We start from the raw sequence: 19,282 nt of genomic DNA on the forward strand, positions 1-19,282 counted from the left end.
TAACTAGAACACTACTGCGAATACTAGTTGAATGAAACTTGCTTTCCTATTTGCTGTCATTGACTTTTCTCGCATTATTGACCCCTTTCAAGAATTTTCTTTTTTTTTATATATATATATATACGTTGTTGGGAGACGGCTTTAAACATCCAAGAAACATCAATGCTATATTATGATTAATATCATCTTCATAAGAGAAATGTAAATTTGTTTTGCATTATGCTTCAGTTGTTATTCTTTTCACTCCAAACGTCCAACTCAAAATTTTAAATCTGTTTTAAACTATTTTATTTGCTTTTGTCTGTTATACATTAGATAGCCAATCTATACAACAACACGATTCAACAGTCCCAAAGCTCAGGGAAAACGTGAAGGTAAATGTAATTTTAGTGTATAAACAAGAAACAAGCGGTTTTTTCACCTCGGAGGTCTGAAAAAGCTACTCAGTAAAGACTAGCAATAGAGGCTAGAATGCTACGCACTACCTAAACGCCCTACTTAGAATAGAAGTGCGCTTATTGGAGCGAGGCCCTGTACAATCAAGTCAAAAATCTACAGTAATGAAGGACTCCTGCCTGCGTCGGGGCTGTTTGTATGTTTTCTGCGGAATATCATGAGGGATTGACATTTTAACTAGATACCTGTATTTTTGGTAAGGACGAGGCTCTCTTACATCTGCTGAGCGGACAGTGTCTCCAGCTTGTGTTTACTTACGAACACAGAAGTAGCTGCTGTCATTTCTGTCATTTCTGTCATTTCTGATTTCTGCTCAGGTCAAGTGCACCACAGTGCTAACTAGCTAGTGCTAATGTATTTGCTTGGTTAGGTAACACAGATGCCTGCATGATAACCTCATTTTCTGCCATAATAAGACCAGCTTCACCAGTACGTTAACGTTAACGTAACGTTAATTATTTCGAGGTGGAACGCCACAGCTGGTAGTATAACTGTAGCTTAGTGCGTTTCTGTATCCTTCTGTGAGCAGCGTCGGCTGTTAGCATTTACTTTGCCAGCTCTCACTGTGTAACACTACAACTAGTGCAGTTCTGGATTATTACTAAACACAGTCATTGTATTTACAGGTGAATTGATACTCTTATATGTGCTGTCCTTAAATGTCCTCGTCTGGATTGACAGGAGCCGTTTTAAAGGGAGACTGGCCACTTACTGTTCTTATCGTTATAACAGAAACATGACTGTAAAACACCAGAGGGCGCCCTTAAGCGAGTCCTCAATGAATGGGGGTGAGAGGAGCTAAACGGCTAAAAACGAGAAGTTAAAGTAGTTATAGGTAGTTGTACAGGACCTTCCTTCAGTTTTGGAAAGTAGAATGATGTATTTCACTAAAAAAGCAAAGAAAACTTTCCTGTATGTTTCTCTTTTTCTACAGCAAAAGGGGTTTTAGACAGTAGTATGCTAGCATTACTGCTACTGAGTGCTGATTGGTTGGCATTACTGCTACTGAGTGCTGACTGGTTAGCATTACTGCTACTGAATACTGATTGGTTAGCATTACTGGTACGGAGTGCTGATTGGTCAGCATTGCTGGTACGGAGTGCTGATTAGTCGGCATTACTGCTTCTGAGTGCTGACTGGTCGGCATTACTGCTACTGAGTACTGATTGGTCAGCATTACTGCTACTGAGTGCTGATTGGTCGGCATTACTGCTACGGAGTGCTGAGTGGTCAGCATTACTGCTACTGAGTGCTGATTGGTCGGCATTACTGCTACGGAGTGCTGATTGGTCGGCATTACTGCTAGTGAGTGCTGATTGGTCGGCATTACTGCTACTGAGTGCTGATTGGTCGGCATTACTGCTACTGAGTGCTGATTGGTTGGCATTACTGCTACGGAGTGCAGACTGGTCGGCATTACTGCTACTGAGTGCTGACTGGTTGACATTACTGCTACTGAGTGCTGACTGGTCAGCATGACTGCTACGGAATGCTGATTGGTCGGCATTACTGTTACTGAGTGCTGATTGGTCAGCATTACTGCTAGTGAGTGCTGAGTGGTAGGTATTACTGCTACTGAGTGCTGACAGGTTGGCATTACTGTTAACGAGTGCTGATTGGTTGGTATTACTGTTATTGAGTACTGATTGGTTGGCATTACTGCTGCTAAGTGCTGATTATTTGGCATTACTGCTACTGAGTGCTGATTGGTTGGCATTACTGACAGTGAGTGCTGATTGGTTGGCGAGCGGAGTAGCTCACTGATTGATTGAAGTGGTTTGCGTTCACTGACCTCATGAAGGTACATGAGACACAATCATAAAGTTCTATAACAGCAGTGTTAAAATGTTGTATGCTGTTCTGTGTTTAGTAAATGAAAACATTTTTCTATATAAAATAAATGTTTAAGCATTAATAAACTGTGATTTGGGTCAAGCGCTCCATATTAACCCATTCATTTTGGACTCTCTCGGCAGCGCCCTCTAGCGTCTGACAAACCTGGAAGACAGTACAGAGTGGCAACTCTCCTCACTACAAACTCTCTACAAACTCTGTGGTTTGTCCAGTAGGTAAATGTAGAAAATGGAAACAGCTCCACCTTCAGGCGGAGAGTGGAACTGAGCCGCCAGCAGGTCTGTTTAACCCGGACGCGGTCTGTCAGGAGGTCAGCATGGGAAGCAGAGTCAGTAGTGGCAAAATGGCTGCTGCCAGTCGGGTCGTGCAGGTAAATAAATACTTTCTTAAATATTTAGCTGATATTTCTGTTCGGTATTGAAATCCGGAGTGTTGCACGGCGAAGCATTTTCACCCGGATGTGGACAGATGTTTATATGTGCTGCTTGAAGACTTGTTTGGGTGGTTTGCCTGATGCCCTTGTCAGTGCACCAAGTATGTTCCACCACTGTTGCTCAGCTTTGGCTCTTCATTGTGTTTAAGAAACTGGCAGGATAGCTGCACCGTCTCAGTGAGCTTACTAGGAATATATCATTTATAATCAGTTTAGCAACAAAACGACCTTATATGTCACAGTTTTTGGCTAGAAAATGCGTCGTGTGTAAAACTGTTCAAGAGAAAGTGATTTTAGAAATAAAGTCTGATTTTTATTTGTAATATCTTTTTGTTGTTTTCGCAGGTTGTGCGTCCCCATGCACCATTAATCAAATTTCCAAATCGGCAGGGCTTACCCAGGCCAAACGGTGAGCTTTTAAACTGCTTAAATGTCTTTCTTATATGAAATACAACAAACCAAAACTGAATACAGCATTTCATCCGAAAACGTCCTTCAGACTCCCACACAATCCAGTGTCCAGAGTTTCCAGTACTGGATTTTGCAGTTACTCCTTGCACTAAGTGGCCAAACAGTTACATCAAGAGGTTAGTTAAGTACCAGTGATCACAAAGTCCAGGACTGGAATGTGGATTCAATAACCAGATTTGAAGAAGAAGTGATGAATAAATAAATATTAAATATATAAATAAATATTAAACACACACCCACATATATTATCTAGGCCGCTTATCCTTCTGGGTTGCGGGAGTGCTTGAGCCTATCCCAGCGCTTATTGGGTGGAAGGCAGGAATCACCCTGGACAGGCTGCCAGTCAAATATTAACAATAAATAAATATTTAATATTTAAATGAGCTGTATTACATTGATTTTTTTTTTTTTAGCACCAGTCTGGAAAATTAAAGCATTCTAAAGCAATCACTGCCAATTGTGGAAAAAATATTTTATGTTCTGTGGTCAGAGTAATATGAACTATAAAAAAAAAGATGACCATGAGTCTTTATTAGGACTTCTTCAGAGAAAGAAAAAAGTTTTTTTCCCTCTGCTCTAGTGCAGTCTCCTCTGACACACTGTAATGCATGTTTTGTTTTGATGTTTTTCCTTTTATGATGCAGTTAAAGATACATTCATAGTCAAATGACATGTTTTGTTGATTTTCTAAGTGAAAACATGTTAACACAGCCTAGTAAGCAGAGCAGAGTGCACAACTTTCGTCCTTGTGGGCTGGTGTCCAGCACAGTTTGGTGATTTCCTGCTCAAACACACCGGATTAAACTCATATCTTAATTTGGCAGGTTTGAAACCTGTGAAAACTGTGTAGGACCCCAGCTCTCCAGGTTGAGAATTGTGCATCCCCCCATTCCCCACCCCCACTATAATTCAGTTCACCAAATCAATAGTAATTGTGCATTAAGATGTGCAGAAGTGTTTTCTCTGTAGAAGATACAAACCTATATTTGCTTAGAAAATTAACAAAACATATTAAACAGGGGCACTCAAACATTTGACTGCATAATAAAGCTTAAAATCTGCAAAGTTAAGAGTAATCTGGAAAAAAAAATATTGGAAAAAGCTATGGAAAGAGCAAGCACCTTGTAGAGAAGAGGAAAAAATTGCCTCTCAAGATTTGAGAGAACCACAGTGGGGTTAATGTGTCACTTACTTCATGCTGTTTTTCCTCATTTTCAGTACAAGAAGCACTAAAATTGCTTGGTGTCAGCATCCCGCAGTCCTCCCCACCTGCACCAGCACAGTCAGCCACACCTGCACCTAGACCTACAGGAGCCGTCAGTCGCCTGCCAGGCACGCCGGACAGCATTGCTGTAGTTAAAGAGCTCCCACAGAGATACCGCAGACGGGAAATCGCATTGGAGGAAATGGACTACATTCAGGTTAGTGCTGGAGCTAAACTGCTGTCATTCTGATATATGATGCTTTTGGGGGTTTGCACTATAAAAGTCTGTAGGGATTTGGTATCAGATCTCATTGGCATGTGTTTATGATCAGTGTCCAAGAGGAGTGACCATGTTCTCCATGTTTAGAGGGAAGGGTGACCTCTCTTGTCGCAGTCTCATACCTGGCACAAAATGGCTGGTACTGTTATACGATTATCAGAAATATGGGGAGTTCTGCTTGAAAACAGAAAGTGCAGACTCTGGCCAATATAAGCTTACAGTGACAGTAGGAATTACTCCACCATCTGCAAATTAAAGCTTAAGATCAGTTAAAGTCACACATTAAACGTTGGAAAGTAGTTGCTAAAGTTAGTTTGTTCCTGATTAAAACCATGTTGTGCCAATATGCCAACCTGCACTGACATGGAGTTGGTTTATTGTCTAGTAACATTATTATATAAATATAGTGACCTGAGGAGGAGACGACACTCTGGTTGAGATCTGAATGGGGTTCGTATCGCTGAACATGGCAATTGTATGACAAGACGTTCTGCCCTTCAGTGAAAGACACACGCGTCCCTGGTAGCAGGATCAAACTGAAAAGTTATTTATGCCTTTTTTTTTTTGTTTGTTTGTGTTTTGTTTTTTATTTGGTCTGATTTTACCAGTGATGTCAAATATATATTTTGAAGCAATAACTTGATTTTTTTTTTTTAGGTCTAGCACCATTCATATTGACAATACAAACGCTGTGCTTAGAATTACATGCTATCCTATTCAGATTTCAATCAGTGAACTGTCTCCTCCTTCTTTTATAATGTTTTAGACCATATTTATATAATGTACTATGACTGTTTTGTGTTATGTGAACCGACTTAAAGTTGGGGCATGTTGGCACAGTGGTCAAGGTGCATTATTTTATAATGTTTTTGGGCAACATTTATATAATAATGTACCTAAACTATGTAATGTTATGAAACAACCCCATGTTGGCACAAGACACAACATTAGTCTGATCAGGAATTAACTAACATAAATACTTTGACATTCAGTGTGTCTGTTTTAAACTGAGATGTTAAGCTTTCATTTGCTGATAGTTCGGTTATCCTTACAAATGGTTTTGAAAGAAGAATTAAATTTCTGCTAACAAAGCCTGCTCTCCCCTTCTCAACTATTGTTGTTGTTATGAATGTTGCCTTGTCCTTTATTGTCCTAGGACTCACTGGCATGAAGTATCATAGAGTAAAAATGCTGATCTAAGAACATTCTGCATATGGTTAAAATAGTCCTGATCCTCAGTGCCTGCAAAATGTGACTCATAGTCACAGATCATGAAATAACTGGTGGATATAATGTTTAAAAAACAGGAATGAATAATTATGTTCTTGTTGTTTGCAGCGTGGCGGACCAGAGTGATGATGGTTCACGACACCTTACCAAAGCCAATACCTGTGGAAATGGTTTTTGTTGTTGCCTAACATCTTTCCTCAGCAAGAGGATTTGCCAGAGTTCACTTTACAGGAATAAAACTTAATTATTGTTAAAATGTACATAGAGATTATTTTTAAATGTAATTGTATGATGTGTGCTGGGTCAGTCTGCTCATTAGTTCAAGTGCTGTATCATGTTTACAGTACAAACTTTTTGACATCTGAGTTTGATTTGAGCTTTTTTCCTTAAATACACATATGTGGTGCATAATGTCTGGATTAAATCAGTATTATAGCATATTAAATACACCACTCTGCTGAGCTGCACCATCAACACTGCAGTACACTGATTTAATGGGACCTTTTCCTCGTTTTGAGTTTCACCTTTTTTAAAAAAAAAAAGGAAAAACAACTTCGACAACTTCCTGCCGCTGCTGTGTTCATCCTGTGCAGTTTGAAGGATTCTGCAGGATGCTGTACATCTGGATTATTAAACATTTAACAGCTTTGACTTGTATGTGTATTTATTAACATATCAAGCTTGAAGCTGTGTGAGGAAGTGAAAACATGCATGTAAGGAAGATTTACTTAAAAAAAACAAAACAAAATACTATCTGGCTCTCTCTCTCTCTCTCTCTCTCTCTCTCTCTCTCTCTCTCTCTCTATATCATATCATATATATCTATAGATAGATCTATATATATATATATATATATATATTATATATATATATATATATATATATGATAATATATATATATATAATATAGGTAAAAATAAAAATGTGTCACTGCTGTCAGAACAAAACCTTGTACCTCCATTTTTGTTTTTTTCAGTTTTTGACATAATTTGAAAAGGCCTTTACATTGTTTCAAAAATTTCATTATGAATGGACCAAAAGAAGTGGCCTAAAATTACTTGGACAAAGTCTGGTTCTATTGACTTACATTAAAAGAAAAATGTTTTTCCTTCTCCTGTAAAGTTCTTATTTTGGAGATATGAGGTTTTGTTTCTGACAACAGTGAGATTTTTTTTACGTGTATATGTAGTATATATATATATATATATATATATATATATATATATATACACACACACACACACACACACACACACACACACACACACACACACACACACACACACACAAACACAGTAATACTTCGTGCTATCTCACAACTGTTTCCAGAGCTTTATTTCTGGATCTTTTACATCAAGTAATAAAGTACAACAAAAATACAAAATAATGCCTAACAAACCCAAACAAAAAGCAATACAATTGTATTTACACATTATAAACAATATGTCTGAATAATTCAGTTATTAAATGTTATGATTGTCTATATTTCTGAATAAACATTTATAGTATATGTTGGTCTTATTCACAAATGTATTTTCCCTTATGTATTTCTCCCCCATGAATGAATCTGATACGGCAAGTCTATAATTTTCAGTTTCTAAGTTAAATAAAATTTAATAAACAAATACACTCAAAACCATTGAGAACATCTTCCAAGCAACTTTAAATATCCAAACTCTAGAAAAGTGTGAATCGTGTATTTATGTAGGTCAATACCACTTCTACATAACAGACACCACGATAAACTGATTCTCGATGCACCTCTGAGGGAGATGGTTGTATGCAGTTTGTGGCATATTTTCTGATCTTTTAGCACTACAGCAGAGCACGTGTACCCAGGACCACCAGAGATACCATTTTCCCCCCAAGTTGTTAGTACCTACAGTCTCACTAACTGAAGTATATTCAGATCTAGTATCAAAACCAGTGACTGAGCAAGGCACTGTATCCTAACCCATCACAGAGTCTCTGTTACTGTCACACTTTTAAAGCCAGTACCTTTACAGCTGGCTTTCTGTACTGAGCTCAGTGGAGAGGCATGCTATATTTGTTCTGTAGTGCTCCACCAACTCTGTGGTTAAGTGTAAATGATCTTCTAAGCACGCTACTGAGAAATAATGAAGTGCTGAGAAAGGCTGCATTTCAGACACCAGAAATGGCTAAACAGGATCCCTCAATTAGTAAGATAAACCAAAACCAACACTGTTGCTGTTGAATGATGTCCTAAGCAATCCTATTTCTGGACGTACAAACACAGCAGCAGCATATTCGCTTGGACTATTGTCTCCTATGAGCCAGAAACTTGTCAGGGGAAGTTTTCACATTACCCAGTAGCAGCTTCTGCAAACACATGTATGGGATGTACACAAAATCAATTATCTACAACCAGAAATGCATTTCCATACGTGAACAGAGGTGAATGGTTTTGTGTAGTGGGGCTTCCCAAAATGAATGTCACAAAAGTATGTGCCGCACAAACTCTATACATCTCCCCACCCTACAAAACAAATAGACTTTAGTGGTATTTTGCAAATAGCCACATCTGGCATGCATGGCTTAGATGTCTCTTGTCTTTTACTGCAAAATAATAGAAAACAAACAAACAGAAAAGCATAATGTTTTAAGTAATATACGAAATAAGATATTAAAACTTATGTACATATCTACACATTATTGCCATGATAAACAGGAACATCAACATTTTTGCATCACCTAGTCCTGAACGCATTCAGGGCATAAAGTCTACTAAAATATTCCACAATATTTTGTATTCTGGATGCACAGAACAGGAAAGATGCCAGTTTAGAGGTTTTCTTAGAGCATGCAAACCTCTTGGGAAGTTTAGCTCTAATTCAAGCAGCATAAGTCCCATCTGTTTAGTGCATACAGCATACAAAAAAGGTAGAATACTAGGGGGAAAATCAATTTATACAAAACAGCGAGCTTAAAGAGAGGTCAAATCAGGTAACATTCAAATATCTTCGGTACCTCTGGTGCAGCTATTGATTCTGCATAGCTAAAGTAACACTACTCATAAATTACCAAAGCATCAAATGACAAGTTTACAAGAACTGCATAAGCAAACAGTTATGCCAGAATGGTATCTATACTGCAAGAAACTGATCCAAGACAGTAAGCAGTGGCTTTGTATTTAAGCTGGATTTTTAACCTCCAGGGACCATGAAAGCACAACATCCTCCTGACTTTTAACATATTTACAACTGAAATACATTAAAGGATACAATATAATACTGTCGACAAACCTTTCTGTGATGACTTCATGCCAAAAAAACAACACCTTTCAACATTTTTTCTACTTAGATTTTCTCCTTGCCTAAGCCTATGGTCTCCAAAAGGGCCAGAACTTTAACAAGAGTCAAACTATGCAACAGTAGGGGGGGGAACTGCTCAGCCATTATTCAACCTAGTTCCTTGGTAGTGGGTTAAATGTGTAACCAATATTCAGACTGCCTTCACCAAGAGTCTGAGCAACCTGAATAATACTGGATGTGCAATCAGCCCCATTCGAACCCTCATCGAGAGATCTGTTTACAAGTCACATAGGAACCCTGATGTTATCAGCTATGTGAGTTGCACATTGAGTGGTGAGTTTTTTTTAAAGCTTAAATACACTTAAAACCAGCCCAACTATAACAATCACAGCTACCAACAAATTAGACAAATACGCAATTTGTTTGTATAAAACACTAATATCCAGTGGCCATCGTAGGGTTCCTACAAATGCAGGCAGGATACATCGCATGCATTCACAGAGCAGAGCAAAAAACAAGGTAGGAAACATGGAAGCCAAAACATTCTAGCTCTATTGGAAGTGCTCTTCATTGCAATACGTGTCACTTTACTCCAAGAAAGTCCCTAATTAAAAAGACAAAAAAGTTTCCTGATATACAAAATGCTACATTTGCCAAGGCCCGGTGTCTCTCGGTTTATGTAAACAATGAAAATAGTACCAATTTTAAAAAAAAACCTTACAAACATTAAAAGATACAAAAAAAGAAAAGAAAAAAGAAAAAGCTGATGCAGTTTCTGGCAACAACAGTTTTTGTAGGACAGTAAATCTAAAGGGTGCTGTTATAGGGATGAGTACAGTAAGAGAGAAAATACCACAGCTCTCTACTCCAGCATTTAGGTTTAACTGTAGATTGACGCTGATAAGGATATTAAATATCTAAAGGACCAGAAAAATAAATGGCTATTTAAACTCTTGAGAAATCAAGATTTCTTAGCTCTGTACAATAAAGACATCACTGATGTCATATTACCAAAAGAAAACAAAAACAAAAAAACAAAACAAAACAAAAACTAAAAGAAAAAAAAAAAAGTATATTTATACATAATTAGAAAACAAACTAAGGTTCAGTCAGTGGGAATATCTGTACAGGCTGGGAGGAGGGGTGTGTGTGTGTTGGGGTCAGTCAGACTGCAGTGCGGTGTGTTGGTGGTGGCGCGAGTGGGAGCTGATGAAACCGTTCGCTTCTCCACTAGCTATGCTGCCGAAGTCTGTGACCGACACGGCCATTTTGGCTCCTGTGATGCGATGCGTGCGTCTGCCCTCAAAGTCCACGCCCAGGTTGGTAACAGCCACATCGTTGATGAAGGACTCAGAAAGGCCCATCTTGAGGCGTTTGGAGGGGCGCTCGCAGTCCTTGCTGCTGCACACTCCCAGCTGGCCCAGGTCAGAGCGGTAGTAGGCCGAGTCCAATACGCTGAGGCAACCGGAATCACCACCTGCAGGGTAGCCCAGTGCGTCATCATGGCCCAGCGCTCCCCGGTGTAAACTCTCCAGAGGGGGGAAGTAGGAGGAGTCTAAACAGCTCATATCTGCTGGACTGCAGACAGACGCCACACTGTTGCTCAGAGCTGGAGAGGAGGAAGAGAGAAAAATATTAAGCCCCAGAAAATCATATACAATCTATACCAGCTCAAACATCACAACATACATCAATGTGCAAAAGTTTTGTCAAGGCAAAAAGTGTGTTTCTGCTTGTAAAAACATCACATAACTTTAAAACAGATGGAAACAAACATTTATACACCAAAGAGCAACAAGAACTTTTTTCTAGCTAATTAGTTGAGAGGTTGTGAGCTAATCTGATGCACACAAGTTTGGCTCCAGATATTTCTTCTGGACATCCACAGCCATCGCAGGGATTTCATCAAAAGGACACTTACCTGTCAGGTCACTTGCAGTGATGGTGTTAAGGAGGCCAAGTTGCTGTTCTGCAGACACCTCCATCCTCCCTCCCGCTCCACCTGAACACACAGATGAAGAGCTGTCCACTGCCAGACCCTCAGCCTCATCCACCAGCCGGTCCATCAGGTCTCTAAGGAAAAGAACACAACTGCTACAACTCTGCTTGTGTAGTAGGATTTTTTGAGGGGACAATTCTAAACTAACTTGATTCACTTACGTCACACCAGGGTAAATACTGTATTTCTTTTTCCCAAACCGATTCTGCTGAACAAAGTAGTCAAAACGTTCAGACTTTTTCCACATGTAGTAGAAGGCTACACACTCTGCGACTGTCCTTGTTGGAACCTACAATATGGAAAATGTGTATGAAATAAACAAGAATGCAAATAACCTCTTTTTATTTAAACAGCGCAAAAAACAAACAAGCAAAAAAAACAAAAAAAGGACACAATTCAAATGTGAAACCAACCTTGTTTTTCTGAATTAGATGGAAGTTCTTTTCATAAATCTGCAGTGCATGTTCAAAATTTCTACACTCTTCTTCAGACCATGGTGGTGATTCTTCTACAATAAAAAGCACATTGAGTGATTGTTTCACCTCAAGTCTCCAAACACCAAAATCCACTTTGAAGTCAAAGTGTTTCACAACCTCTTCCTCAGGGACCCCCAGCAGGTTCACATTTTTGGTTTATCCCAGCTCCAAACACAACTGAATCAAGCAATCAAGAATAATGAATACCTGGTACAGTTATTCTGAGAGCTGGACAGAGAAAAATGTGAACTGCCTGGGAATCCTTAAAAAATGAGTTTGGAAACACAGTTCTACATGGCTCTGTGTAGAAACCTACCTTTTGAGGACTTAAGATTACTGCAGTAAAGGGTCAGTGCTTCATCAGTGTTGTAGTTACATTTTACAAGCTCATACAAAGCCTAGAAAGAGACATAAATTATATCAGTCAATAAATCACTCAAACTGCTTTCAAAGTGATTCTTACATGCTGCTGAAAGCTCTGAATAATTGCATCAGGTGTTTTTGGAACTAATCTCTATGCAGCTGCAAACGCAAGCAGGAGCATTACTATTTTACCGACCTGTTCATTGTCCCGTATGTGTCCCCCACATGTAGAGTTTTCCGTTCCGCCCTCTGCAGATTGAGACAGAGCCTCTCTGAGGAATTCTTCCACCTTCCTCTCAGACAACACATCAGGACTCCAGAGCAACTGATCCTCCTCCTCAAACACTGCAAAAACGCAAATAATGCACATAGCTTAAAATAACAGACATAACACCATGTCTAAATGTCAAGAGTCAAACACAGAGCACAACTCAAACCAAAAATTAAAACGCATTAATTGGCTTAAAAATCTAGTGTAAACAAGGCCGCTCAAAAGAACTTTTCTCTTTCTACAACTCAAGTAAGTCTACTCACCTTCCTCATTGTCTGAGTAGAAGCTGAGGCCTGTGGGAACCTCCGCTTGATATTGCGATCCAACCATAATTTCCTGCAATTGCAGAAAAGTAGCATACTTGAATTCTGATTTCCCCTCTTAAGGATCGTAAGTGTTAGTGATGTATAATTTATGTGTGAAAAATAACTGTGGAATTCCCCGTTCTGGAATTTTTTTATTCAGGGCAATAAAAACGTAATTCACTATCAATTCTGAACGACATTTCATTGTACTAAATTATAATTGGTCAAAATGAGTTACAAAAAAAAAAAAGTTTATGATCATACAATATTTTAAAAACTTAAGTCTAATCAAAAGGTGCTTGAAAAACAACTTTCATTTCTTTGGAGAAGTTATTTATTTATTCATTTCTTAAAATAGTACATCATTATCAAAATAAGCCCTTGAACAAAGTTATTTTCATTATTTTACGTATCAAGAACAGTTTATTCTTTCATACATGAAGCATATAATACAGATAGTGCAGCAATTTTCATAAATAATTTGCTAAAATCCTGATATGACTGAACATTCAACTTCCCCCCCCCCAATGGTCTACTGAATTAAAGAACAGGGTGTGAAGTTTGACATCAGTACACAAGCCTGTCAGATGTCTTGAGATGCTTTGTCAAGATACTTGGGATTTTAACCCAATTTAGTCGTCGCCAATTCCACCCGCTAGTTAGGACTCCCCCAGTCACACGATGCTATCAACGCTAGGAGGGTGAAGGCTAACACAGGCTTCCTCCGAGACCTGTGAAGCTCCACCGCTTCTTTTCGAACTGCCGCTCATGCAACATCATTGGACAGCTGAACGCGCTCGGAGGAAAGCGCCAACCGCCAGATCTGTTACGTCAGCTAACAGACGCCTGCACTGACTAACACCGTGTTAAGTGATGGGGGGAGGGAACGGGGACTAGGGGCCATCCTACCCACCCAGAGAGCGAGGCCAATTGTGGTCTCTTGGACTCCCGGCTACGGAGCATCACCAGGGATCAAACTCGCAATCTCCTGATGATAGGGCCAACGACAGTTGTGCCACTCGGGAGCCCGAGATGCTTTAATCATCTTCCAAAATACGAGAGTTGACATTAGACTATAGAAGAGTGTATGACTGACATACTAGAACTATTATAGAAGTAAACAGTAAAACACTGACCTTCCTTGAGTCCTCTGGACTGAGGCCGTCCTCTTCGCCTTCAGACTCTTTATCACCATCATAGGTGGCGTTGGCTGCATCATAAGCAATTACAGACAATAAGGTCAGACTCAAGGCATGCAATTATCTAAATCATAAGAAGGACTGAATAATATTAAACACAGAGTATGTAAGAAAGGATTATCACCATTATAACCAGTGTTGACAAGGACCAAATTCAAAGCATTTTATGAGAACATCAATTTGAGACCATGATCCATTTTTTCAATAAACAGCTTTTCCCCTGTTAGACACCTTATTCCCTTCAGGAAAAATACTTACAATATCATAATGTACACATATCAAAAATGATTACATGTTTCAATATTATATTGATGAGACTTGAGAAATAAAGCTTCTCAGATGTCATTAGTTTGACACTGTATGGCTTACTGTCAAGTAAACAGGCTAAAATGGGAGTGAACTTTCAAATTATGTTTGAACGTCTAATTATCCAGATATAGCTCATTACCACACTAACACGCTGAATTAAACAGAATGGAAAGCGATATACTGCTTGTTAATCATTACATTTATGAACTGTCACATTCACATTTGACCTGTAGGCTAAATTAATTAAGCTTTATAAGCACTCTTAAGAGTGTACACTTGGGCACTTTTTTTGTTTTTTCAAAAAAAGGTCTCTTAAAAGCTCTACGTTTATTAAGGTGACTGGGTAACATTGAGCATTCATGCACACTAAAATTGCAACATGTTATTTTCAATTCATCCTTTGCAGTCAAAGCTTTAAAATTAGGGCTGACTGGTACAATGGCTGGCCATTAACAGCGGCTGGTATTAGCACTCGTGGTATTACTTGCACTGGTCAAAAATATTCCAGATAACATGCCAATAATTGCTGCGTTCTTTTGTTGCAGCGCTGCCAGGACTTGAACTCTCAAATCATCACCACCAATATGGTTAGTGATGCACTGATACAATTTTTCAGACATAGTACGTTTTTACGTACATGTCAATACCAATTCCAATAGCATACTGAATAGCCTACTTAGAATTATGTAATTGTTAGTGTATGAGTGCAATGTACCTTAACAGTTAAAACATTAAAATGTAGCTGATTTTAAAAGACGTGCATTAGCTAGATCAGCTCTATTAGTTACCTTGGATAGAGTAGCGGTGGAGTGAATAAATTCGCTTCTATACAGCTGTAAGTAAAGTACATTTCATTGTTTTGATCCCGCCCTCATTTGCCTCTGTAGTTCAGGGACAGCAGGAATCACATCCATGACCAATGCATCATAAGAATTCATCTGTCAAGTTTTATGTCTTGTTGGGGTCTTTTATTTGGCTGGTTGAGTTGTAGTTGATTGTCCTCTAAAGCCAGGCATACACTGGGCAATTTCAGAAATCTTGTTCTGTGGTAATGCACACTGTACTTTTGAAAAGACCAATGTGAACCAATAAAGCCTATGTTTTTTATGCCCACACTGTCCAGAAACCCTCAGTCCAACTGTCATGTTACGTGAAGTGCAGCCCCTATGGACATCTATCAGTAAAGCTGTTTCATTCAAAACGGCACGCTATTCATACAAAACCGACACACTAAGAAACTGAGCTACGGGAACTATGCTAACTCGTGGCACACTATGCGCTAAAACAAACAAAAATAAAAAAAATCAGGCGGTGATGTACATAATAGGAAAACCTACCTCCGGTCATATTGGGGAACTGGTTGTGGTGGTGATTGTGTACGTGTGCACTTAAAAGCAGGCTAAAATCACACAGTGTATGTATGGCAGGAATATGTCAAGGCAGAATGTTTAAAATGACCAGTGACTTTGCATTCGACTGCCACAACGTCAGCAACACTTCACTATGTGAGCAGACCCTCATTCACTGCTGGCTTGAGTAGTTTGCGTGGCAGTGTACACTGCTGGCTTGAGTAGTTTGTGTGGCAGTGTACACTAGGCATATGTCACATGATATTAGATGGTATTGGATGCTGGTATCGGTCCATTTTTATAAGTACGATGCATCCCAAATCATGGTATTACAGAAAGATATAAAAATGCAACCAAATCTAAACCAGCAGGAGAATAACACATAATACAAAAACCAACTGACAAAACAAAAAACCAACTGTGCAAAGTATTCTGGGTAGATTCCCCTACAAGATACTATTTGACCAATAAATATGACAAATTGTGAAACACCAGTATGTCAAAACGGATGCAACTAAATCAGTGTTGTCTTATTACTTGGTTTCACTTTCAACATTCACTGTGTTAACTATTCTGCTGAAAACCACGAGCCATATCTGTGTGACTCTGCACTGGATCACAATGAGCAAAAAATGTCATTATATTTTCCAAAGCACTGCTTCAGCTTTTAGCAGACTCACATCTGAGGGTTCTTGGGAAGAAGTCAGTGGCTTCATGGGAGGTCACAGAAGGGGTTAGATCATCAGCTGACGACTGTGTCTCTTCCTCATAGTCACCTGACAGCAAATCTTTGGCTATTTCTTCCTGCAGAAAGGAAGCACAATACTCAATTACACAAGTAAAATCAATCAATTTCCAGGCTTTACAATAAAAAAAATAAAAGAACGACCAAAGCTTTCTTCTGCTGATTTAGTTTCACTCATGTTACAATTACATGAAACAAAAACAGTGTCTCTGCTGACACTTAAGGTTTTGTGTGCTGGCTCACAGATTTACTGCACACACTAATAAACACTTCAATATATAGAATATATAATATATATGTATAATATAACATCACACCTTATCCAGGGTCATATCAGGCAGGTCATCAGCCAGTTCACCGGAAGAGCTGTCCAAACTTGACCCTGCAGCTGTACTGACCGATGCCTCATACCGATAGATGGCCAACAGTTCCTCCAGGGGCATATTTCTTTCCTTGAAGTACATACAAACAGACATCATGGTTAACTTGTGAATTCAACCATGACTTTAAAAAGGGAATTGCAGTGATTTTCAAAATGTATGTATAATTCAATCGCTGACATGTAGACATAGTCTTTCAGTCGTCAAAGTTAGATTTGAAATGGTGCAATGCAGAGAAAGTTACCAACTTTTAGGTTTGTGATGTCTACAATGCAAATATAACTTGTGATTTGCTATTCAGATCATGTGAGTTTCTACACGTTAGTAATGGTAAGTGGTAAATCTAAAATTTTTAAAAATATGTTTCTGGCTAAAAGCTTTTCACAGAACTAGTATAAAAATAATGTCTTAGGCATAAGACAATGTAATTATAGAGGCATTGAACACCTCAGACATCTGCTTTCCATCTTCACTGCTGTGAATAAGTCTGACCCTTTCTCTAGAATGGTTCATCTTACATCAAGCTGCACTGATTTACACCTTAACAATTTACTTGTACTTAAATACAGGAAAATGATGGAATTCCCTTTAAAAGATTGAGAAAAATCATGTTTTTAGTGTTATTGCAACAATTTGGGTTGTTAGAACAAGTGGCAGACACATTTAGTTAGACAAACATATAATACAAGTTTACCTTCTCCAGATCTGCTAACTCAGTGCTGAAGTTCTTTTCTCCTTCCAGCGACTCCTCTTCTTCTAACGTCCTTTCATCGTCATACTCATGAACTAGCATCTCTGCCGTTGGGTCAAAGTCATGATCTTCTGACGACAGAGAGCCAACTGTGCAAGCACACAACAAACATTCTTTGTCGTATGCACCAAACAGACACATACAGTTACTAACACTGGGAAAAAACACTTATGAATAAAAGACACAAAACATACCAGGGCTCGAACTCCCCAGGGAAGCCTAAAAAACACATGAGTGGAAACATTAACATGGTGCACCACAAGCAAATGGTACATCAGAAACAGAATCAAGTACCAGGCATACAAGGAATTTCTCTGGTTGGAAGTGCAAACACTAAGTTAAGTGCAATAAAATAAACATAGAAAAAGATGTACTATATAAGCAAAAAATAGACATTACACAAACAATATGCACGTAAAAGGATGTACAATGGGAGAGAAAAACAGAAAAACAGAACAGTAAATACAGATTAAAATGTAAGTGCACAAAACGACAAAAATGTTTAACTGGCCCTCATAAACTCTGCAAACGATAGTGCAGTGTGCAGAAAATGCAAGACAGTAGTACCTAATGCAGTTTACCCATAGCGTTGTTTCGAAAAGTCAAACAGGCCCCCAAAATGAATCGTGAAAGGATCAGTTAAGTTACGAAACCGTTTTAGTGCCATTTAATATAACGACTCTAACAACAAAATAGCTAAGATGAATCACGTTTGTAGTTTAAACTGTATATCTATTAAGAAAAAAGTCTGTCATTAGCCAATACTCGGAGCAAAGCGGGCTCCTGGCTGGCGCAACCCGCTTCTCCTGTGAACCCAGCTCGGCAAAAACACACATAAACAAACCTTTAGCCAGTGCACCGAGGAGGACCGCTCTAATTTCACCATTTCAAGACATTCATCGCGTCTAAATCATTCGTTAACACAATAAAAGCTTTTTGGCGTGGTTAAAAAAAGCTTAAATACATTTTTGCTGACGAGTAATTTTAACTAAAACACTGGCTGGGTATTTTTCTTCCAGCGGTACCGAGGCGATAGAATAGCGTTAGCGTTAGCATTAGCTAACGGGATCCGATAGCGAAAAGGCCTATCGGACTCTGATAGAGCGCTCGAAAAAAACGCATCACACAGCGCCAGGCTCGGCAGGATTTCTACAAAAACCAGCATGATACGATGAACAGACTGTACTTTAAATATATATTCAAACAAAAGGAAAATGCATCGCTTCCAAATCGTTAATAGACCGATTTAATATCTGACACTTCTCCCCAGGTTTCCCCTCTTACCTCCGCCATATTGGTACCTTTTGCCTCATAGGCCAGTTAGTGTCCAGTACCCGGATGGACTCAGTCAGCCAATAGGAGGCCCAGTCGGGGGTTCAACGTCGAGTTTATTAACCAAACTGCAGACTTTTCAAAATGTCTCTCTTTAAAAAATCTTTCTTTAAACCTTAAGAACAGCGTATAAGCATTTTTAACTCTCCATTCAACAAATCACGGTTCTGCAGAGTCATAGAACATCCCAGGTAGTAAAATTTGTCTGGCCCACTTGTGGGCCACGTACTTGGCATACTTGGGTTTGTTTTGGCCCTGTTCATGGCTGGGTCTGCAGCACAGATCAGGCCCACAAATTCTAAAGTGAGTAGAACTTATGGATGTGGCCCAAATACATTGACGGTCCACAAAATTCACACCAGAATTGGCCCACAAATGTAGACACAAGGCAAAATCATATGAAGCTGTCCGGCATCTGGCCCTATTCTGGCCCGCATGCCTAACATCTGCCCAGTACTCAGCCACCACTCACATAGGAAATCCAGAATCGGCCCAAAACTGTCTGCTGTCTGGGATCACTGTGTATAATCATTGTGCATGCATTAGTATACAACACAGCCTACATGCGTGACCCATCCTTGTGTTCATATCTACATGCACAGT

General features: G+C 39.1%; 2 protein-coding genes across 3 annotated transcripts; one reads left to right on the forward strand and one right to left on the reverse strand.

Annotated features, from left to right (window-relative positions):
• The first annotated feature begins 533 nt into the window (after positions 1–533).
• Positions 534–6,579, forward strand: mrps36 (mitochondrial ribosomal protein S36). 2 transcript variants are annotated; one of them, XM_036579424.1, is made up of 5 exons: positions 534–652; positions 2,433–2,680; positions 3,089–3,152; positions 4,433–4,635; positions 6,037–6,579. In XM_036579424.1, the coding sequence occupies exons 2-5, from the start codon at positions 2,627–2,629 to the stop codon at positions 6,052–6,054; spliced, it is 339 nt and encodes a 112-aa protein (XP_036435317.1). In that variant the 5' UTR covers positions 534–652; positions 2,433–2,626; the 3' UTR covers positions 6,055–6,579. The 2 variants fall into 2 exon arrangements, with proteins under 2 accessions (XP_036435317.1, XP_036435318.1); XM_036579425.1 differs by having other exon boundaries at positions 578–652; positions 2,523–2,680.
• A 1,813-nt stretch (positions 6,580–8,392) lies between these two features.
• mier3b (mesoderm induction early response 1, family member 3 b) lies at positions 8,393–18,650 on the reverse strand. The gene is made up of 13 exons (XM_036579426.1): positions 18,632–18,650; positions 17,542–17,566; positions 17,291–17,436; positions 16,534–16,668; positions 16,152–16,275; positions 13,751–13,824; positions 12,573–12,645; positions 12,235–12,383; positions 11,992–12,073; positions 11,613–11,707; positions 11,361–11,488; positions 11,122–11,273; positions 8,393–10,809 (listed from the first exon to the last, which is right to left on the reverse strand). The coding sequence occupies exons 1-13, from the start codon at positions 18,638–18,640 to the stop codon at positions 10,361–10,363; spliced, it is 1,641 nt and encodes a 546-aa protein (XP_036435319.1). The 5' UTR covers positions 18,641–18,650; the 3' UTR covers positions 8,393–10,360.
• Between the last annotated feature and the right edge of the window lie 632 nt (positions 18,651–19,282).

Source organism: Colossoma macropomum, unplaced genomic scaffold (genome assembly GCF_904425465.1).
Source record: "Colossoma macropomum unplaced genomic scaffold, Colossoma_macropomum, whole genome shotgun sequence".
NCBI lineage: Eukaryota > Metazoa > Chordata > Actinopteri > Characiformes > Serrasalmidae > Colossoma > Colossoma macropomum.